This window comes from Ochlerotatus camptorhynchus, unplaced genomic scaffold (genome assembly GCF_037179485.1).
Source record: "Ochlerotatus camptorhynchus isolate MF236.1 unplaced genomic scaffold, CSIRO-AGI_Acam_v1.1 ptg000005l, whole genome shotgun sequence".
NCBI classification, from domain to species: domain Eukaryota; kingdom Metazoa; phylum Arthropoda; class Insecta; order Diptera; family Culicidae; genus Ochlerotatus; species Ochlerotatus camptorhynchus.
The window spans coordinates 1,283,622-1,308,411 of NW_027040497.1; the positions used below are offsets into that span (position 1 = coordinate 1,283,622).

A 24,790-nucleotide genomic window follows, 5' to 3' on the forward strand; every position below is an offset into this window, starting at 1 on the left:
GTTCTGATCAATCACGGAGGAGCAACTACGAAATGCACGGTTTTTTTTAATGTTAAGAATGAAGTTTTGTTTATTAATTTATTTGATAAGGCTCAAACGAATTAACTTCATAGAGCCGAGGATTCTTGGTCACTGTACAATACATCTTGAAACTATAGTCAAAAGGTACAACACAATAAACACTTTACCTTCCGCTATCCAAAAAGCCTCCTCCATCAGAACTAGAGCCGCTTCCAGTGGTTTCATTGCATGGCAGATACGCCATCGGGGGGCAGCCACTTTGAAAACGTGGTCAGCACTCTCACACTCATCACGAAACGGTTTCCAAAGTCGACGACGCATCGACCGAAATAACTGCTGATGAAGAACAATGAGGAGGACCACACAATGGTTGCTGCCGAGAAAACAGACGATCGCGTGGCACACATCAAGAGTGGCCTGCTTTTGTCGACAGCCGAGTGAACACTAAATCTTAACAATTAAGAAGTAGAAAACTCGGCAGTAGTATGAAAAAAACAGGCCTAAAACTGGCACACTCACCCTACTTCAAAATAATGATCTGATAAAAACTATCAAAATTCAAAATAATCTTATAAACGGCAATATAATTTATAAAACTCCAAAAATGGTCTTAAAAACAGCTGAAAAAAACCGAAACTTTAAAACGACAAAATACTATTAAAAATTTAAAAAAAAAAGTTTCAGAAACGCCAAAAATGACCTCGGGAATGCCGAAATAACCATAAATCTGATCACAAAATTCAAAAAAGCCCAATTATCTGGTAACCGTCCACATAATCTTAAAAACCTTCTAAACGCCGAAATGATCCTTCAACGTTAAAAGTGGCCGCAGTATCAGTATCAGTAAAATGACATGAAATTTACAAGATGGCGAAAAAACACTCAAACTTCTACATAACGGAAATAGTTGCATTATAACTTCCTGGAACCCCTTAAATGATTATTCAAGTACAAAAAAGCTGAAAATCGTAAAAAAATGGCTTCAGAATCGCAAAAAGACAACGAACTGGTAAAGCTTTTTGAAAACACCGAAATGGTCTTAAAATAGCTAAAACGGCTTTAGCTGATTTTGGGAACAATATTGAATAAATTGTAAAAACAAAATATGATTTTAAATTTCAATATTTTTTGATTAAATTTTAATCAAATGCTACTTCAAAACGTAACAATTTTTGAAAAATTTTCAAATTGAAAATAGTAATACACCAACTGTTGGTCATATTTTAGAACTTTTTTGAACATCTTTTATTCGCTGGAAACAATTGCAAAGGACTCAAAAATCGTTACGCTAAAATAACACACATTTTTAAAGACATATGTAATAAAAATAACCATTTCAGAGATGTGCAAAGCAGTGTCCACTTTAAAAATATTGAAAGGGTCATTTTTTGTTATTAAAGTTAAGAAAGTTTTTATTTATTTTTACTCAAAACTAGATGACTTTTTTACCTTGTACATATTTTCCAGGTTAGCCTATGATTTACCCAAAAAAATTGTAAAAGACGTCATTCCGATTGGAAGTGGCGTTTACGAGCTATGATTTATTGAGAAATTGAATTTTAGCTCCAATGTCAATTCCAATATTCAAATAAGCGAAGGTCGAGTCCGATACTTAATTTGTCTTTGGGGATTTTTTAATTATCCGACAGGTTTGGGCCGAAGGGTCACAGAATTTTAACAAATTTTGTCACAGGTAGAGTTTATGATCGATTTTTTTTTTAATTTGGGGTGTTTAATTTTTGCGCAAATTTGCAGTTGAAGTTTTCGGATTTGCCTTGACAACACGTACTTTGAAATTTCATAAATCAAGAACACGTAGAATGTTGTGTTGTGTGTTGTGTGGTGAAATGATTAGGAAGTTATCAACAATCCATTAAAAATAAAAATCTAACAAAAAATTCCACGAAAATTTTCACGGTGGAAGAAAATTGGCATTATCAGGGTAATGAAAATTTCAAAGTGACGTCTTTTACCGGTTTTGAGTTGTGACCAAAAAACGAACGACCCGAAAAATGTTAGTTCAACTTCTCTGATTTTTCCAAATTCCACATGCTTTGAAAAATAGCTCATGAAACAAGAATCATTAAAAAAAAACCTGTCCATCGTGAAAATGTTTGAAGGAAACATTTTCCAGATTATATTTTTATGAATTGCTGACAAAAAGGAAAAATCTGGAAACGTAAAAATCTATACTTGTGGGGAAAATGTCATTCCTATTTGGCCTGGAAATTCTCAATAATAGCTAAAGATTGGAATATCCCAACAAGATTTTGAATTCTAGTTAATTTTACAAAATACGTCGAATTTCTGCAACCCGTCTGAACATAGCTCGCAACCTATAGATTGCAAAAATCTAGACTAGATGCTTTAAGATCATCGCCAACACTGACATTGTGTATACGACCGTCAAGTTTGACATAAAATTGAGTCATAGCAGACGCAAAATGCAGCTAAATCAAAAGTGATTTTCGTCGAGTGAAGAACTTTTCAGTCTCGGAGAATTTAATTTTACATTACATGTTTGTTAACATCTCATATTTTATATTAAAAATGAATTCCATGACGTGTAAAATTAGTTATTTTTAAGTGTGTACCATATGACTTTAGAGGTCTCTGACGACAGGCCCTCAGATCTTATGAGGCAACTCCAGTGAGAAGATCAATTGTCTTATTGTGTAGACCTATAGGTCATGGGAAACGAACCGAGCCATCTTTTGGGGTAAGTTTTAAGATCATATTGGAAATATCGTATGAAGAAACACCCTTTAGACCTCTTTAGTTAATAAGTTATGAGTACTTCAAAGAATTTTAGAAAACGCTTACATTACACAATATCAAACTGTCTGATTTCGGCTTATCAGACAGCGATAAAAGATCATTCGAACCTCTACAAATAATTTCAAACCTCCACCTTACAATATCAGAAACTAAAAAAATAAGAATTGATTAAGAATACTCTGTCCCATTTTTTTTTCGAAGACATCAAACCCATCTGGCAACCAGAAATTCCTTTCTTCTCAATATTCTACCAACAACATGCATATCAATCTCATCGACATAATTATAAGCGCCACAGTGATGTCCCTTTTTGCTCTCGTTCTCTCAGTTCGCCCTCTTACCGGCTTTTCTCTCGCCCATCATCATCGCCGTTTTGATCTCCACGTTGACAGTTCCAAACATCAGATTTCCCAGCAAAATGCTCTCACTTCCTGTTCTTCCTCCGTATCACCAATCGAACCGGCAGCGGGCGTTTTCAAAACTAATAAATCCTACACTCTCTCTCTCTCTCTCTCTCTCTACATCGGAAAACCTACCTTCTCTATCACCAGCCGTACTTCCACTTCTAATAGAGATGAATGGCATCATCACACAGAAACTGTAAGAAATCGTATGCCTGCTCATCTTGAAAGAAAAGAGCGTCATATTTCTCCCGGGGCGGTTTAATCTTACCGGTCGATGGTGTTCGCCTTCACCGTCGACCGCCCGCCGACCTCGCCACCACTCACCATCAGAGGCCAACATTTTCGGGAGGACACCCATAAAGCATAAACACAGTCGCCGCGCGCCGCATGTGCGCCCGATGAGCGAGCTGGGCCCGTTCGAGTCTTCATTGCTAGTCAGCAGCACTGCTGCCAAGAAAGAGCGAACCAAAAAGCCAACAACGTCGTCGTCGTCGTCGCCGATGGACCTAAACCCGTAGTCGCTACCGATTTTATGCTCAGTTTGCGCTAGAAACTTCAACCGTTATGATTGATTAGAGAAACACGCGTCGCACGGCGTCGTCGTCGTTATAGTCACATTCGTTCGCAACGCATTATCGGTATCGGTCGCACGCGGGGCAAAGGTAATTTCGATCGTGTCAGGTGGAGGAACTGGACTCTGTTGTGGACATCCATCAGCTAAAGGACCGTGTCTCGGGTGGATTGCGTAAAATAATCCGAGTAGTTGTTGGCGGTGATGGTGGCGTCGTCACGCGGAAAGTGAATATTCAAATCGAGATAACGTATGTGTCGGTCCCTTCGAGCGAGTGCAACATAAAAAGCCGTCGTTGTCGTGGCACGAAATGATTGCGGATAATTGAAAAATAATTATGCCGTTTGAAAGTGATTATCGAATTTGAGCCGATGAAGATTTGGCGGAAAATTGTTGGATGTTGTTGTGATGTAAAGAGCCAACTATAGCCAATAGCTAGTGTTGCCTGAAAAGGAAAGCAAAGCGAAGTGTAGTGAAGTCAACGTGAAATAAAAACGAAGCAGATTGGGGTCTCTTTGTACAGAGCAGAGAGGACACAAGTGGACCGTACGTAGTACACCGGACAAAACGGACAATCGTGTCGATTGGAGGCTCGCTTTTTTTTTTCTTTCTTCCGTCTGTTTGGAAATTGAAAGAAACCGATTATGGTCGTTGTTGCGTTTTCGGGTGGTTGGTTGTGATGTTTGAGGCCCGTGGTTCGGCAACAAAAGTCCGCTGAAATGGATACGATTCCCGGCTTGAGTGCAGATTACTGATTTTCTGCGGCAGTTTTCGCGATTTGTTACCTTTACCTGGTTGGTGGTGGTTGGTGGCGGCCATGCTCTCTGGAATGCGGTTCTTGTGGTTTTGAAAATGTGCACCTGCTGGTTGGTACTTTTTTTTTTCTCTATGTGCAGTCGGTAGGGGCAGGTAGTCGAAGGGATGGGATGGTAGATAATGGGAAGCCGTTTTGGCACCATTGAGTGATTTAGAAAATGCGAATAATTTGCGGAACTGGAAATGGGTTTCTGCTTAGAAAAGGGACGCATGGTAACTCAATTGGATGATGTTAAAATTACCTTTCGTTGCATAATATGCAACGGGAGGTAAATTGTTACCCTCCAGTCGGTCAAAGTAACTTGAAAGGTTCGTCGCTTGATTGATTCTTCTGAATCGTTCGCTGCTTAACTAAATGAAAGCAAGCTTTGCACATTTTTCCAATGTTTCTGGGCTACCAAGTGCAGAATGACAGTAGGACAAATGCAAATGAGCACAAACTTTTAAAAATTTACTCTTTGTTTTTGGGTTCCATGCACTCAAAGCCAAGCTGCAAATACATACAATGTAATGAAAAGTGCTTACATATTTTTTTCATTAAACATGCAACAAACATGCAACTTTCTTCTATAAATCCTTTTTGAAAGGAATGTCTCTGTCTACTGTATAGGTCTACTACAAATTGACTTATGATAGGGTAGAGAACTACTTCGGCCTAATCGCCCATTTTGGGCCTATCGAGCAGAAAGCTTCAAACAAATCCATGATTTCAGAGTTAACAAGTCAATTATGCGTTTTGTACGATACTTTAGTTAATAAGCTACCGAACGAAGTCAATGAGAACGCGTGGTATGAAGGTTTGCACCCATTATTCCCAAAAACAATAGAAGCGCTCCGGCCGAAGTGAATTCATTGGCGTTTCAATTGCGTTTCAATGCGTTAGGCCGAGTTTAAAATCCGTAGGCCGAGTTTGGTGTCAAGAAGCAGTGTTGGACTTTTGAAAATATCTCAACGATTGGTTTCTCGTTTTCAAATCTTACGGTACGCACGGAAAGGTAAATAAATTTGGAAGCCATCAGTAATAATAACATTCCGTTTAGTGCTAAACTGAACTAGATTAAGAAAGACTAAGTGCGGGTTATGCTTAATAGGCCGGAAATGGGGTAGTTAACCCTAATAAATTCTTTGAAAGAGTTCGCAACGATTAGCAGATTTACTAACTGCTACAATTCGTGAAAAGTAAGAGGTGGTATCCAAGACACGACCGTAGATTTGACGTAGGATTACATGCTCGGTATCAGTATTCGACGACTGTGTTAGGGAAACCACTTTTTTGCATGCAATCGGTGATAATTTTTATCACCATTACAACAGTTGGACATTTGTGTAATTTTCAATAGTGACCTATCGAAAATAGTAAAGTGTTAATTTTAGCAGTCGATTGACTTTTTTAGAACAAAAATTCATCCGCTATTGGAAGAGTTATAAGCGGTCAAAACCTGATAACTTTTTGTAACGTGGCCGATTTTGTTTTTTTTTTTTTTTTTAATTGCACGCCCAATATGTTGCCGACAGAAATAATCTGACTAATTTGAGAGATTTCAAGCAAAAATTTTTTCTACGAATTATTACTTGATATTTCTTAAAACCACAAATCTTAACCAACCACCAAACTACAAAAAAATCTTAATAAAGCTAATCAAAAATGCAAACTTTTGAGATGTTCAAATCCATCGACAATAGGAAACTGACAAAAATTGTGAAACAAGAACTTATGTACAAATTTTTAAACTTTTTTCGGTACGGAAAATGATTTCAAATGTCATTGTCTCATTGTTTTCTGAGTATAAATTACATGAAAAATCGATTCCACAAAAAAAAATGTTTGGGGTGTACCAAACTTTTGAACGATTATACCATTCTAGCTGACCTTGATTGGTTTATTTGTTCATATCTCATCCATTTTTTGTCCAATTATAGTTCTTTTTGCAATAGTTGAAAGGCAATGAATGTTACTTGGTACGTGGTTCAACATATTCTACCATTTTTGTATGCTAAAACTTTAAATAAACTTAGAACAGCGACAAACCATACTATGGGTGACTTTTGATCGATTACTTGAATAACTATTTTATTGATTTGAAGCAGATTTTAAAATTTTCAACCAAACTTCCTCAAACGTTGTAACTTTAGGAGAAGTTTTAGTATACAAGAATTGTAAAATAAATTAAGCCAGTTACCTACAAACAAAATGTCAGTCAATACCTTTCAAATCTATCTATATATATTAAAATGAATTTCTGTCTGTCTGTCGATCTGTCTGACCCTTATAGACTCGAAAACTACTGAACCGATCGGCATGAAAATTTGTATGCAGGGGTTTTTGGGGCCGGGAAAGGTTTTTATGATGGTTCGAAACCCCTCCCCCCTCTGTAAAGGGGGGCTCTCATACATATGAAACAGAAATTTCAGCATAACTCGAGAACTAATCAAGGAAATTGAACCAAATTTGGCATGTGAAGGTCATAAGGGGTAGCCCCTTAAATAAGAGGGAGGGGGGCTAAGTACATTTTTTTTAATTGGCGCATAAACTCAAGCTTATATTGAATCCCGAGCAAGGCCAGACACATTCAGCTGGTGACCAATAAATATCGCAAATCAGTCGTAAAATGGCAGAGATATGAGCTTAAAACATTGTTTTTTTTTAGCGTGACCCCAAACTTATGATCGAGAGTGCATAAGGTATAAATACGGCTATTATAGGACATATAAGCATTACTATTGTTAGCCGTATAATCTGACCTAAATGATAAATTTTGGTCTGCTTTGATATTCATTAGGGTGGTAAATGGATTCTTATTTTGAGCTCATTTGGTTGCGATTTTATACTGGCTCTCTTCAATTTAAATTCGTAAAAAGGGGATCAAAATCATAGATAAATCAATAGTAAAATATGATACTGTCAACAGAATTCACCCAAGCACCAGAATTCACTGTACAACCAAAACAAGTCATACAATGGTTATATAAACTATTTTAGAGCATGTGTATTTCTTTAGAATTTTATTAAAATAGAGAGAGGCATGTCAACAATTACCCAAGCAATGTAAAATCATTCAATAAAGTTTTTGGCGATATCATTGAAGGTTTAAAAACCTTTCAAATTTCTATATAAAATTGAAAACTTGCTAAACCCACATGCCACTTTTTCCTCAAACTAATATTTTGGGGGGTTAGAACGTTAGTTAATGGAAGCAGAGTTTTCAAAATCTAGCCCTACAAACTCTGCATTCCAGAAACTCAATCCATCAAACGATAATGAATGGTGTTTTCCGCAAGAATCTAGTTTATTTTTTCCCATTTCAAATTTGGTTTAATTCAATTAGGGTGAATGACGGTAAATACGTACGCCAATTTCACTTGATTTTAAAACGATAACAAATAATAATTTGAATCTACACGCTTCCATGGTGTTGAGAAAAATGTCTTTACATCAGTCTGTTCTAAAGATTCGCGAAAGCTGCATCTTATAGGCTGGATATGGTGGTGAGCTGACCTTTGTATGCAAAAATCCTTCAATTGAGACTGGATTTGTATTTGCTAATTCGAGAGATCGTGCAATACTAATTAGCGTTTTTTTTTCAAGATCCTCGCAAAAAAAATCATTTCTGTAAGTTATTATCTAAATAATAATTATCTATAATAAAATTAAGTAAACTATCTTATTTTTCGAAGCCGGTTTAAATACTCTTGCAATATAATGCACAGCATTTATTTTCTTATTATTCTACAGAGCGTAAAATTACTACACAATACGCTAATGTATGATCCAACAAAGAAATTTTCAGAATATGAGAATGTTCGTTTCTTTAAAACAACATAAACATTTCCGATGATCGTGTGACTTCAAAATATTCTAATATTTTTTTCACCACTACTAAACAAGCTTTTAACGAAGACATCATATCAAGAAGACTGGCAACTTTGCCAGAATCCAAGCGACAGATACAATAGCGCTACGCTTGAGTGTAGGTGGAAGCAACGCATAGAAAAATGAGCAAATACACAAACCTTTCTACTGAGGATATAATATTTGCTATCAAATTCGTTCGAAGCATTTACCTTTGAGCGGCAGATGACGCGATTGTACCTGTATCATAGCGTTCGTATGAGAAAATGGAAGAGTTGCCAGTCTTCTTGATTTGTTGTCTTCGCTTTTAACCAATTGTTCTAACGTTTGTTTAGTGTTTAATTTATGGCATACAATATTTAGCTATTTTTGGAAAAAGACCAACAAACCTGTGACGAACAGTATTTCATAATTAAAATACAATGAGTTAAGGATACTGTTCTTGTTCTTGTTGTAATTGCTGATTTGTTTTTTAATTTAATGCTTTAACGCATGTTCCGGATCCCAGGTTGAACTGGAATTGATGACACTTCTTGAACATCGGGTCAGTGCTGAGATTTGTTATTGTCATTAACAGACTTTCGCGCGATATTGACAAAATTGTTGGTCACATAGTCACTAACATACTTGATCCTCAAAACAATCTTCGTCAAAATCTCATTCATTTTTTCGTCAATGACAAAGATTCACCTGGTAACAAAAAGTGTAATTTCGTATATTCTGTGCCACATTATTGTTATCCAAGCAGTTAGCAGGACGTAGATGCTTGTTCACATTAGCGGCTCCATGTAATTGTGTTGCTCAATTCATTTAATTTCATTAAAAATTAAGTTAATTAAAAAATCTACACATGTTCGTCGCTGATAGCATTGTCATTGACAATTGACATGGTTTGCCTTGACTATGACTGTTAGCTCAAATGAGTGACCAAAGCACCATCTGACAATATCACTGTGCATTGTCAAGATTTTGCAGCACTGCTTCGGGTACCCCAGAAACTCCGAACTGAAGAACTCTGGAACTGACGATAACTCTTGTACACCGGTTAGTTCCGTTAATCCCGGGGTATTCTAAATTTGTGGGTGGAATACCTGAAGTTCTAAGTGTTCTTAAATTGATTATTATAGACTGTTCCAGAAAGTATAAGCACACTTTCAAAATAACAAAAAAGTCATGTTTTTTAAGTTTTAATAATTTTATTTGGCAAATCATATTTGAATTTATATTTCAAATGATATTTTACTCTCGTTTAATCAACATATTTAATCATAGCCAAGTATCCTAACTTTTCCTCGAACATGACCCTTTAGCTTCTGCACAGTGGTACTTCCCACCATTTTGACCACTTTTGGCCAATCTTTTTTGAATTTTTGGATGTCGTTCGCTGGTTTTATTAATTTTCGAAGCTTTGCTTTGGTTAAAACCCAAAAAGTCTCGATTGGCCGTGCCTCCGGACAGTTCGGCGGATTCATGTCTTTCGGCACGAAACATACATTTTGACTTTTGTACCATTCTAAAGTGTCCTTGCGTAATGACATGACGCCAAATCAGGCCAAAATACTACTTGACCTTCGCGCTGCCTGATCATCGGCAACAATCGCTTCTGGAGACATTCCTTAACGTATTTCTGAGTGTTCATCGTCTCCGTTGTGATGTACGGACTACACAGCTAAAAAAATTAGTGTAAATTTCCGTTACTATGATGCACATAAATGGAGCGTCATATATCATACAAGATTAGATTATAGATCGTGTAAATTTATGAGACATGTCATGCAATATTCCATATATTGTTTGCAACTGTCCACTTTTGTTTGCAACATTTCTTGCAAGCTGCTAGTTTACGTGAAAAGGAAGTTTACATGTATGAATGTTTGCATGCATGGATGTTTACATCGCCAGTAAAATTCAGAATTTTTTGGTGTGTGGTTTTCGTTTGTAGGCATCCCTGAAGGCAAATTTTACCGCAATTGACAATTGCACAAGACATAATGTCATGGATGAATCTAGAGATTGATGTGCATAACAAACCCATATGGATTTTCAGCATCTTAAACTGTGCACTAAACGGGACATGTTCGTTCAAAAAATATTGTGAAAAATACCAATTCTAGGTTGTCCCATCCATAAGAGCCTACGGAGGAATAAATTGTCCACAGCGTTTTTCTCAGCTTGCTGTGTCTCCAGATGGGACTGACATGCTTTTATGGGCAGTATACAAATGTCAATTCAATATTGTTCCATGACAAGACTTGTAAGACTCATTCTGCGAACATCTCAATCCTTACTTCTAACTATTTATATATGGACAAATTGGCGTTTCTAAATTGTCTAAGCTACATGGTTCAAAAAAGGAGTGTAAAATTCTGTTCAATTTGATGCACATAAATGGATTGTCACATATCATATAAGTTTACATTTTAAATCATGTAAAATTCTGAGACATTTAATGAAAGGTTGCAAATATTGTATACAAAAGCCAATCTTTGCAAACAAAATTGCTTACAAGTTGCTCCTTTGCGTGAAATTAATAACAAGTTTACGTGAATGAATGTTTACATCACAATTAAAATTCAGAATTTTTTGCTGTGTATTCATAGAATATCTTTTAAAATATTAAGTATAGTGCATTGAATCATGTAATCAAATATTAGCTGAGCAATTAGATCTCAGCGATCTTCTGTTGATGAGTTGATTGAAATTAAAATATGTATTATGATACATATTTCTATATCGATCAGCAACTTGCTTAATACCACGGTTGTAATAGTTGGTGTAATCACTGTAATGAACAGATGTTTGAAAAATTAAATTATAAAAACATCATTAATTCTATGATAAGCATTTCACAAAATCTTTGCGATAATGCTATGAATAGTTTCCCCGATGTTCAGAATCAAATTATTCGATTCAGGTGCAAGATCTTGGAAAACTATCCAAATCCAAGCGTGTACCCCTTTTAGACATACGGACGGTAGGCATAATGGACGTTAGGCATAATCTACCCGATGAATTCCAGAAGGATGATCATGGGGACCGTCTATTGATTGCTGACATCGGTGACAATAATGAAAGAACCTTAATTTTTGGGACTCATGAAAACTTGCGACGTCTTGGACAGGCAAAGTATTGGGTTGCAGATGGTACGTTTGCCACAGTTCCTTGTTTGTTTCGGCAACTCGTCACTGTTCATGGAAGTATCGCTCCCTCACATCAGTAGGCGGTTCCGCTAGTTTTCATTCTGATGACAACAAAACAGAATCGTTATATCAAAAAGTATGGGAGTAAATCCTGGAAGCAGCAGGTATGTTTTTTTTTTATTGAATGAAAAACCACAGAATTCACCATTCTTCATTTTATGAGCTGTTCTTTGAGGAAAACCTTTTCTTCTTTGACAACTGCAACAATATAATAAAGCAAGAATATATTACAACCAATGTGTGATTTTTTTTATTTCAAGATATAGGGTAAATGGTACATAAATTAAGCAATCGACTAAATTTTAAATAGTGACCAAAAATATCCATTAGTACCGTCCCAATGACGCGTTCATCTAGATAAAATTGATGAACAGCAGATCTTTAGCGATGGGCCCAATCTTAGATCCATAGGCCAACATTAGAGCCTTTTCCCCTAGTCCCCCATGCTGAATTTTTATTGCCAGATTACTTAATGGCTATCGCTACTAACCTTGATTCTGAGTAAATATGTAGCTACGTCACTTATGATATGATAAATAATGGATTCCAAACTGTGCTTATTAAATAAACTATGTTTGTATAACTTGTATCATCTTTTATTCAACGCTTAGCCTAATTTAAGCATTGTTTACCATGCTCGAAACAGGTTTCTAGAGTTGCACAGCAGCAAGGTATATTATGCCTAACGTCTATTATGCCTAACGTCCGTATGCCTAACGTATTTATGCCTAATGGGGTGCACTCAAATCCAAGTTTAGAAAATTTTAATATTCTGAGATCAAGACTCTTTTTAAATGTTACCAACGTTTCGGAGCATGAACATTTCTCTAAGCTTTTGATCGAATAGTTTTCTGAATTCAAGATCCTGATATAGTTTCACATTCGGTAATATTATTGTGCGTATTGCCGATCGACATGTGGGCCTTCGACTTCATGGCATTTAGCTTAATGACATGATAAACTTTCTGAATATGCTTCAGAAGTTCTCTGAAAATACTCTGGAAGAGTTTGATCAAATGGAACGTTGGATACACTATAAACAGCTGTTGATTATTCTAAATTCATTAGAAAATCTTTGCTGGATAGGGGAAATGGCTCTAATGTTGGCCTATGGATCTAAGATTGGGCCCATCGCTAAAAATCTGCCATTCATCAATTTTATCTAGATGAACGCGTCATTGGGACGGTACTAATGTATATTTTTGGTCGCTATTGAAAATTTAGTCGATTGCTGAATTTATGTATGGGCCTATATTAGGAGCATTTAGGCCGACATTACATCAATTTTCCCTATATTAATCTCCTATCATGCGTTACTGTTGGACAAAATAACAAAACATCTCCGTAATGTGTCTTGTTAAATAGATTTTAAATATGTTTGCGTCCATTTGCTACAAGTTTACTCATACCTTACAAGCGTCTCCAAGTAACGATTTATTGCGAAAAATTCCATGCAATCCTACATTTTTCTATTTCGCGTAATAGGGGAAATGGCTCTAATTTTGGCCTATGGATCTAAGATTGGACCCATCGCTAAAATCTGCTGTTTATCAATTTTATCTAGACGAATGTGTCATTGATTGGGACGGTACTGATGGATATTTTAGGTCGATATTTACAATTTAGTCGATAGATGAATTTATGTATGGGCCCAAATTAGGGGCATTTAGGCCGACATTACATCCATATCCCGTACTTTATTTTGTTATGACCAACTGCCACATAAAAATGGATCTCAATGAATTTTATATCAATCATTATTTGATGAATTCGGTCAGAATATAAATAAACATGTGACATTTAGTTATGTTTAGCTTGCGTCTCGTAAAGAGTCAAATTAAATTTCATTTGTTTCAAATGTCACTACATAACAACTACGACTTGAAAACAACAACTCAACAGAATGACATATGATGCAATGCAAAATCCTGCTGCTTAAATATTTTATAATGCAAAAATTTGCCTGATCTTTGTTTACGCAACATCAGTTAAATACATATTTTTCCATAGACCGATCTTCAAACAATCATCTTAATTTCATCAGACAAACAAAACAAAAAAGATTATCTTACCGAACACACGCAGGAAAAAAAAACTATCACTAATCGCAACAATTAACCTGCCACTTCTGTGCAGGCCCGGCCAGCGCGAACCAATGTGTTTTAACCACCACCGACCGTGAAGCGCGACATCATCAGCATCATCACGCTCTCCGGAATAAAAAATAAAAACGCCATCGATAAACCAAATTCCCACGCCACAATAAAAGCAGTCCATAACTTTTAATATCTTTCCGCTTCTGTTACCATCCTCACCACCCCCTGCTTTGGGGAGTTCTTGTCAACTCTTTTCTCAGCTGCTCCTCTCTCCCACTATCTCCCAACCACAACGACGGCCGCAACCTCTTCTTTCTTTCAATCCCAACAACAAAGCCCAAACAGACGGGAAAAAGAAACAGTGTGCTAATTGATTGTAATATCCATCCGTCAGTAAACCCTTTCCGCCGAACACCGCCGCGGTGGGTGCATCAACAACTCTGCCCGCGCATCAACAGCGGAAAAATGCCAAAATATAATAAAACAAACAATGTTGACAATGCTGAAAATTGATGGTGTTGTGATTTGAAATTAACGACGTAACGACCAAAGATCCACGGCGAGAAAAGAGTGGAGGAAGATAGTTTGACCGAATTTCGCAGTGTAGGCCTCCAATCAACAGCAACATCATCATCATCGTCGAGGCAGCAACCGAAAACATGGCCCTCGCTTACGTGGACATGTCATCCGTTATCGAAGTACAGGTATTTATTGTGTCCCATCCCAGCCGCGCGGGCTGATTCGCGATCCGTTCGTGAAATGTCCGACACATGAAATTAAGCTTCCCGTACGCGCGCATTTATCAACCAATGCGATGCTGATTACTTTAATTAAAACCAGCACGATTTTTGTGTTGGCCCGAAAATTTCAACTCGCGGCCAGGCTGCCCTTTTGGACTGACGGCGACGACCGGAAGTGAGTGGCCAGTCACACAAACAGGTGACACCAATTTATGGACCATTCAACGCAATAAGCAATGGCGATCGCGCGCAGATGGCCAAATCTTTACAGCCCATCCGTTCAAGTTTTCCTTACCCAGACAAAACATAGACTTTTTAGAGCGTCGCGCAAAACTACGCGAAAAAAAAAGTGTCGTATAGTTTCCAGCTATCAAACCGGGTGACGACGGCATTCCGACGAAAGTGACCGAATCAAAAATTGGTCATAAAAATTCGCTTCCGCTCGCCATTTGGTCGAGGTGGTTCTCAGTTCAAAAAGAAAATCACAAATAGTTGCAAATTATGGACATTTTTTACGATCCATCAAAATCAGCGCGGTGCGTAAAATAAATTAATTCACGCGTGGAGTGACCAACTGGATCGGCTTTCTCGAGGAGTTTGATACGGGATTGTTGGGGTGTTGGGAATTTAGCGATTCAAATATTAACGGGGCTTTAAGTTGCGTAAAGTGGTGCAATTGGAAAAATATTCGCCACTCACGCAAATTTCAACTGAGTCAAAGCTAAATTGGTCCCTTTTAGATGCTAACCCCACAAAGTGTAAAAAATGCAATTAACACATGAATGTTGAATATTATCCGTGCGTATCCTTTGTTCTCAACTAAAAGGTACAGTATGGCCCATACAAAAATGCGGAAGTAGACGTCCGCGATCGGCACGCACTCCAAGGGTCATCAGATCGGTCAAAAGGAAAATAACGGTGAATCCTATCCGGTGTCCAACACTCGCACCATCCGGTTTATTTCACCGAAGAAGGTCGAGGATGTTCCTAAAGATATAAAAATAAAGTTTATCCTTAAACATGTATACCGATTAAGCGGCGCCGGTGGTGTAGTGGTAAGCGTGATTACCTCTCACCCCAGCAGGCCTGGGTCCAATCCCAGTCGGCGCCGCCGGGATGTTCTGAGGCATAACATCTCTGATCACGCCTTCCTTCGGAAGGGAAGTAAAGCCGTTGGTCCCCGGTTCATGAGTTGATGGGTCGATAGGTAGGGTCCAGGTGTGGGAGCTGCCTTCCTGGCGTCGGTAGCATTGGTGCTCAGCACGGAAAACAAGATCGACGGAAAACAAACCAAAGGAAAAAAAAAATGTATGCCGATTAATTTGGCAACATGCTGGAAAAGCTACCTAACATTGATACACTATGAATGTTTTTTTGAGATTCTGGGGCAAAGATTATTTTTCTGAGATTTCAGATTTAGAAAGTTTTTTAAATTTTTTGGATTTTGAAAAAAAAATAAGGCATAACATCAAATTTAGGTAATTCGAAAGATTCTGGGGCAATGAGAAATATTTAAGTTAGTTAAAGATGTGTTCAGCCTTTGGCTGGTTCGCCTCTGGTATAGAGTTTGAGGAAGCCAGAAGGATTCCCACTTTGTTACAGAGTAAACGGAAACGATAGATCCAAGATAGTTCCGAGAAGAATTCCTGATTTCTAGGAGCATTCCAATTCTACGGAAAATTCCACAGGAATATGTATAAATAAATTCTGACTGTCCTGGGGTGAATTCTAGGAAAACTCAGGAGTTTAAATTAGATTCATGCAAGTATTCTAGTTGGAAGAGGATTTATAATGCTAAGATTTAATCCAAATGAATTCTAAGGTGAATTACAGGGGAACTTTTGAAGGAAGTTCCATAGGAATTCCAAGAAAATTTCCAAGCGAGCCGAATGTGGATAGGTTTATAGAAGTTCAGAAGAAAACATGTAGAGAATTTCAAGGAAAATCCAAGGAGAATTTTAAATAAATTCTGATGAGTATTTCAATATAAAGCCAAAGGAATCAAATTTGAAGTAAAGTTCCAAAGGACATCGGATAAAAATTCCAGGGGATCTCTAGGAAATTTTAAAGAGAATTATCATGGGAATTTCTTGTTATAATTAATGAATGAATTCCATTGCAAAATGCTAGAGATTCCTGGAGTATTTTGAAAAAAAAACTGTCAAGTAAACAAACACCAAAGAGAGGAATCCAGAATCACTGAATCTGCTAGATTATGGGAATTTGTGTGTTGAAACTCGCGTTTTGTTATGTAAGGAGTTCGATTGCCTTGTAGCGTTTGGTTAAGCTTTCTTTATTATCGAGACTTTCAGCCTTGCCTTGTAGTGATTATTTAACTTACTGAGCAGAACATTATGGGTTGCCAGTCCTACACGGGAACAAATCAAAAATCCGAAATGAGAAAAATTACTCATGATTTCATGAACATACCGTATTTTCATCTCATGAAAGTACACCATGAATAATGTTCATGATATCATGAGGTATGTTTGCGTAACGCACCCAAGATTCCCGAAATCGTGAATCATCCGAGCTAAAATCATGAACTAAATTCAAGAGTTTAACTTTAAGTTTTTAAACCAATATACGTATAAAAAATAAAATAAAGCCATAGACTGGATTCGAACCAAGAACCTTACAATCATTAAACCCATACTTTGACCACTAGACTATCAGTACTTGTACAAGATGGGAGGCAAAAGGCGTATAAGAGATACCTATGTAGTGCGGTGAACACCAGGTAACGCTTGAAGCGGTCATGATTCCACTGCATTATGGAATCATGAATTTCCATAACGGAATCGTGAATCATTGTTATGATTTCATGGGATGGCAAGTTTTTTGATTTCATGATTTTTTATTTAAAAAAAAACGAATCGGATTATCTCCCGTGTAGGTTCCTCATAATAGAGATCTGATAGATCGTGCAGTTTGGATTTCGTTGATCGTTACTAAAAGAACTCAGTTGGAACAATGCGAAAGTGAAATCCTAGGTAAAAAAATACGAACTACAGCAACCCCGCCATATATGCGGTGGGTGGTACCGTCCACTCAATACTGTTTCTTGGCTGTCCTTCAACCAATTACGCTGATTTTTTGTATGTGGTTAGTGTCAACCATAAACTAGTCATCTACAGAAAATCAGCTCAATTGGTTGAAGGACAACCGAGACTGCATATATGGAGGGGTTACTGTATGCTTGATCCAGGATCAACAATATAGTTACCCAGGTAACAATTAGATGCTTAACAAGTGTTCTTTCAACGATTTTAATTCAGCCTTAGTTTGAACAATTTTTGTACATAGACAACGTAAACCTTTGTTCAGCTTTTAAACGTCTAAATTTAGAGATTTTGATCAGCCAAAAGCTTAGTAGTTATATAAATTTAAAGCTTTTTAAGGCATTAAATAACAGTCTTTTTCGACCCTTTTAAAAAGTTTTTTTTTTTTAAAACCACGAAAGATCACTTCATATATTATAATTGATATGGAACTGCTTTACCTAGACGATGACAAATTATATTTGAGTATTTATATTGTTTATACGTGTAAAAATAACCTTTGCATTTCGGGATTCGGACCGGCAGTCGTTGGTTTACAGGCGTCAATCATACCTACTGGACCACTTAAGCATATGTGTAAAAAGTATGAGCATTAATTTAAGCACGTCAAATTCAATTTGAATAATAGCAACCGAAAGAGTATTATCATAGAGGTAACTCTAAGACCAGTAGGTCCCGAAGAAACGTGCTCAACTTTTGGACTCAGCTTTGGTACTATCTTCGGTCCCAAGCTAATCGATGCACCTCTCGAAACATAGGAAAATCCACGAACCCCTCATTTTATCTGTCAAATTTCCATAGCCAATTAAAACAAACATAGTGTAGTACTAGAATTCCGACTAGAATAGGGTACGCTTATAGATGTACTTTGGACCAATAGGCTGGTCAAGTAGTGAGCCAATTTAAAATCGTTAGTTTCCACCGGTTGGTATTATACAGTAATGCTTCTCTTCCTTGTCTCTATTGCTGGTGTTGCTTGGGATTAGTAAGGTAGTCAGTGAATATAGAAGAACTAAAATGCCGCAAATGCAACACTACTAATAAACTATATATTCAGACTGGTGTTAATTAGCTATGTACACCTTACATCAACCAACAATCAGCTTCTGTTCTTACTATTCAGCTTGAATTGTTACTTGGGTATTTCCATCGTCAATCACAGTTGTTGTAAGAGGCTATCCCAAGCCAATAGGGCCGTGTCTAAGACTTTGTATTCTGTATAGATTCAGACAGTTTTGAAAAATGTACTTTGACTTGAACAAATTAATGGCCCACCGCATCCTTCCGGCTTTGGCCACCTTCTGGATGCTGGGTTCGCCATAGAGTGCAGCGAGCTCGTGGTTCATTCTTCGCCGCCACTCACCGTTCTCCTGCACACCGCCGAAGATCGTCCTTAGCACACGTCGCTCGAAAACTCCGAGTGCTTGCAGGTCCTCCTCGAGCATAGTCTCGTGTCCATAGAGGACCACCGGTCTTATTAGCGTTCTGTACATGGTACATTTGGTGCGAGGGTGAATCTTTTTTGACCGTAGTTTCTTCAGGAGCCCGTAGTAGGCACGACTTCCACTGATGATGCGCCTTCGTATTTCACGACTCATATTGTTGTCAGCCGTCATTAAGGATCCAAGGTAAACGAATTCCTCCACTACCTCGAAAGTATCCCCGTCTATCGTGACATTACTTCCTAGACGAATCCTGTCATGTTCGGTTCCGCCTACTAGCATGTACTTTGTTTTTGACGCACTCACCACCAGTCTGACCTTTGCTGCTTCGTGTTCCAGGCGGGTGTATAGTTCTGCCACCGTTCCAAATGTTCTTGCGATAATGTCCATGTCGTCCGCAAAGCACACAAATTGACCGGATTTCGTGAAAATCGTACCCCGGCTGTTGAGCCCGGCTCGTTGCATTACACCTTCTAGACCGATGTTGAAGAGTAGGCATGAGAGTCCGTCACCTTGTCGCAGTCCCCGGCGAGATTCGAATGAACTGGATAGTTCACCCGAAACCCTCACGCAGTTTTGCACACCGTCCATCGTTGCTTTGATCAGTCTGATCAGCTTCCCTGGAAAGCCGTTCTCGTCCATGATTTTCCATAGCTCTGTGCGGTCGATACTGTCGTATGCCGCCTTAAAGTTGATTAACAAATGATGCGTTGGGACCTGATATTCACGGCATTTCTGGAGGATTTGCCGTACGGTGAAGATCTGGTCCGTTGTCGATCGACCGTCAATGAAGCCGGCTTGATAACTTCCCACGAACTCGGTCATTTTAGGTGATAGACGACGGAAGATGATCTGGGATAGCACTTTGTAGGCGGCATTCAAAACGGTGATCGCTCTGAAGTTCTCACATTCCAAATGGTTGCCTTTCTTGTGAATGGGGCAGATTACCCCCTCCTTCCACTCCTCCGGTAGCTGTTCTGTTTCCCAGATCCTGACTATCATCCGGTGCAGGCAGGTGGCCAACTTTTCTGGGCCCATCTTGATGAGTTCAAGCTCGCCCTCCTCTGGCAACGCTGCCTCGAGATTCTGCGCGTATGCTAAGCCGACATCCGGTTGCTTCAGTCGCTCTAGGTTGTACCGTGGCGGGCGTCGGTACCGTACATTGCTGATGACGGGAAGTTTTGGGCGCAGTTTGACCATCAACAGGTAGTGGTCAGAGTCGATGTTAGCGCCACGATAGGTCCTGACGTCGATAATGTCGGAGAAGTGCCGTCCATCAATCAGAACGTGGTCGATTTGCGATTCCGTCTGCTGTGGTGATCTGCAGGTGTAACGATAGGGGAGGCTGTGTTGGAAGAAGGTGCTACGTATGGCCATGTTCTTGGAGGCGGCGAAATCGACGAGTCGTAGGCCGTTCCCGTTCGTCAGCTGGTGGGCGCTGAACTTTCTAATCGTCGGTCTGAATTCCTTCTCCTGGCCTACCTGAGCAGGACGTATCTGCTTTTCTAAATAAGGATTCAAACGTCAGTTTGTCGATACTCTTAGTTCGCAAACTTACGCCAATTTACCCTTCCTGACGTGGGCTAAGAGTATCGGTAAATCCGTTCCCGTGTTTCTAAAATCGCCATGAGCTGCGAGGATTGGAAACCGGCTGGATCACCACGGTAAAACGATCTAATATCTTCGCCAAGTTAGTTCTTGAACATTCACGATAAGTGATCACGTTAGGGTCGTCCACAAAATATGTAAGGGATAAGTGGGGGAGGAAGTTATCAGCATGTTTTTAGCTTCTTCCAACAGGGTAAGGGTAACTGACATTTTTTTTTTATATTAATTTATTTGTACAGGCTCAATTGAATAAACTTTACAGAGCCGAGTTATCATTTGCATTATACATGATTAATGTCTTAAATCTAGAGTTAAAGGAATTGAACCGATTACTCGCGGAAAACAAAACACAATTCGGCAGCAATGATTTGTACCTAAATTATTCTTGCAACCTTTGCTAGAAGCTAACATTTCACATGACTTTTATTTTTGATTCGAATTACCGGCAAAATAATAATTGATTGCATCGCAATATTTTGCACATTTCTTGGTGCCATCAATAGCCAACTAAGATGAATTAATCAATAGAGTTAGAATATTGTTTTTGATTCGAAAAACTAGTTGAATTTGAGAAGCACACGAAACATAAAGGTGATTAAATTTCTGTTCAATGCAATACTCTCAAATCTAGTGCAAATTGAACTAGTATGAATAAGAAATCCTCAGAAAAAAAATCTAATGGTAATGTTCGATTGGCTCAGATTTTGCTCAAAACATTCTCGCTGGTGAAATTGAATAAGAATCTAACGGAGTTATTAAAATGGTGGATACCAAATATTGGTGTAAAACTTTTGGAACTGTAATTGTTAATCAAGAACTTTGATTGGAAATCAAGAACTTTGATACCTACATTTAAAAGGCTTAGGGAAAACCGATAATGACCAGTTTTACAGAACTAGTTCCACGATCGTATCTCAGTTGTTTTGGACCGATTTAAGATCTTTAACCTGACACTGAGGAAAGTGTCCCTTAAATTTTCATAAGCTGCGTCGTATAAACACATGAAAATACGAGCTCCATCAAATTGCATAGGTACCTTATGAATTCATACTCCATCTATAGCACATATAGTTTACAATCAAAAGTGTACGAAACTCAAGTGAATTCCATAAACCCATCGTATGAATTGTATTGACACAAAACATGTCCAAAATTCATAAGACGATCGTATGAAAAATACTAGCTCAGTGCAAATTACAACAACAACAAATATGGCGGTTCCAGTTGTGCGACAAGACTTCGTAAATCTGTAAATTGTCTAATCAAAATAGTAATTTATGTTTTGTAATCTATAGTTTTACATTTTTAGATTAGCTTCTGCTGCTTGTAAAGATGTCATTTCCGTGATGATTCGAGGTTTGAGACTAGCAACAATGGCTTCAATCAACGATTTCTTTCAAATAAGAGCTCAATTTCGGAATCAAACTATATACCATCTGCTAGAGGAAAAACTCCCCTACCTGATTGTGTTGTTAGTTTGTGAGACTGAGGTTTTATTTGCGAGATTGAGCTTTCATTTAATATTTATAACAGTTATGCTACGGATACACTTGGATGACAAGCTATGAGCATTATTTGTATAATAATTATGAGCATTATACAACAACTATACGACCGGTGAAAACTAACGATTTTAAATTGGCTCACTACTTGATTATAAAATCGATTAACGAACCCCATTCTTGTCGAAATTCTAGTACAACACTGTGTTTGTTTTGATTCATTATGAAAGTTTGACAGATACAATGAGGGGTTCGTGAATTTTCCTATGTTTCGCGGGGTGCATCGATTAACTTGGGACCAAAGATAAACAGCAAAAAAATAATTTTGATATCACATCAATCAACCGGTGGCAACTAAAGATTTTAAATTCGCTCACTACTTGACTAGCCTATTGGTCCCAAGTATATCTATAAGCGTACCCCATTCTAGTCGAAGTGCTAGATGTTCGTGCATTTTCCTTCGAGGGGTGCATCGATTAGCTTGGAACCGAAGATAGTACCATAGCTGAGCCAAAAAATTGAGCACGTTTCTTCGGGACCTTCTGGTCTTAGAGTTACCTCTATGCTTCAATCATGTCAAAAATATGGTGTAATATTACTTGCCAAAAAGATCAAAATTATCATTAATACAGTGCATGAACTGACATTACGTTGCTTTTACTGCATTTGTTTATTGTTGTGGCCATACACATTGTTTGAGATTTTTGACATGAATGGAATGCATCCTCTTGGATGTAATATTAAATTTTTTTTTCTGTGTAGTACCACAGCTCAGTCAAAATGTTGAGCACGTTTCTTTGGGATCTTCTGGTCTTAGAGTTACCTCTATGATTTTACTACGATGTTCAAATCACAATGCCTGAAACCTTGTACATGCATTTTGTCACTTGTACTCCCCGAAAACACGATTCTTCAAGTACATGAATGTACTATATAAAGTACTTCATGCATCAATGATGACTAACATTTGACTTAGCTCCCATCTAAGTACTACAACTTTTATTTAAATCTGCCTAAAAAACCGGGCGTAATCGTGAATCGATAAAGCATTACTGACGCTGTTTTATTTGTTAAACAATTGTAACCTTGTGTACTAAACCAATGAATGATCTCAGAGCAATTCGTCACCCCTTGATTCCCCATAATCAAATCCTTTAAGGAGATACAATACAGCGTCCACAAATCAACGGCAATTTTTCTAGGGAGTAAATCTCGGACACTATTGCGATTTCATGCATGAAATTTGCTTCTCTATAAATGCTGTGTCGCGGCAAACATGGGGAAGCAGTTTTATTATCGTATGTATTTACACTCCAGAAAATGCGAAGTGGCAGCTGATATTTACACTCCAGATTCCAGAAAATGCGAAGTGGCATTAGAGCAAAGGCTTCCAAACCGTATTACCTTAATGTTTATCTTTATGAAACCGTTTCTTGTTCTCACTTGCAACCGTCATTTCTCCAATAAACTTTATTAGCATTTATGAATAACCAACCAATCAAAACGATCAAGAGAAGCGAAAGGCAGCATCAGTCCAAAACAAAAAAAAAACACCGGCCATAAAGAAGCCAAAAAGCACATGTCATCATCGAAAACTATATTTTGATTGATAAATTGTAACCCTCGGACACCTCGCCTATTCATCGGTCCTAATTTCTGCTTTCTTTTCTCGTTTCTCAATCTCTCACCGTCCTCCGTGCGTGCGTGTATGCAAATCTGCGCCACACATGTAGGAGCGGCTCACTAGTCATGGAGGCATAGGACTCTCAGGTGGTAGTCCGGCATATACCACACACACCGGGGGCCATACGGGCCGCAACGGACCGACCAGTGGACACGGCGGCAGTCACGGAAGTTCGCACGGTCCCGGACCTACGATGCACCACCAGACGCTGCAGTCGGACTTTCAACCCCCGTACTTCCCGCCTCCTTTCCATCACACCACCCAGAGCCCGCCCCAACAACAGGTTTGTCCGATGTCCCAGATGGCATAAGTCGACTTTTTTGGTCTAACCGAAATTCTCATCCCCCACAGAACCATGGCTTGGATTACCTAAGCACAGACCCGTACGGGCAGCCGCTGTCCTCGCTTCATCACGCTCCCCTGCATCACTACAACCAGCTGGCTGGTTTGAGACCGTCACAGGAGCAACTAGGACTACACCGATCACATCGAGAATCCGAACTGCAACAGCACGTGGTAAGTATCTAGCTACGATGAAACCAAAACCAAACGAACCTCCATCCCATTCGTGAGCGCGAAAATCCCAACCTCCAGCGTAGCACTTTCAACTTCCAACTGTCAAAAACCTCTGTAATAAAATTGAAATATTTGTCCAAACAGACTCCCTGACCGAAAACAACCGCGAGAACAGAGAGCACGAAATCAATAACATGAAATCACGCTTTTTTGTTAATTAATTTTTGAAAACGTACAGCGCCTGGGCAACCTGTCCCGGGCCCGCCAGTCCTAGTGGGCTGTCTTCGTCGTCGTTATCGATTAAATAGAGACGCACAACGATCGACCGACAGGCTACTAAATACTAGCCCCAGTCAAAGTGGACTCATCATTATAGCCAGCACACACACACACGTGACCCGTTATAGTTTTGAACCCTGAGCGCAATGCGCTCGCTCTCACGGGGGTAGGACCAAACCGTCCACGGGTGTGGGGCAGGAGGTCCGCGCACATGTCCAAAT

At 38.6% G+C, this 24,790-nt stretch overlaps 1 protein-coding gene across 6 annotated transcripts in view; it reads left to right on the forward strand.

The window, feature by feature from the left end:
• Positions 1 to 24,790, forward strand: part of TfAP-2 (transcription factor AP-2) — a 238,514-nt gene that overhangs the window by 188,762 nt on the left and 24,962 nt on the right. For 5 of the 6 annotated variants that reach the window (XM_065238918.1, XM_065238893.1, XM_065238957.1 and 2 more), the window contains 2 exons: positions 23,824 to 24,057; positions 24,126 to 24,290. In XM_065238918.1, the coding sequence (XP_065094990.1) occupies positions 23,824 to 24,057; positions 24,126 to 24,290 (399 nt within the window). Of the gene's footprint in view, positions 1 to 14,358; positions 14,441 to 23,823; positions 24,058 to 24,125; positions 24,291 to 24,790 lie in introns of those variants that run through there. The other variant, XM_065238922.1, reaches the window with a different exon arrangement.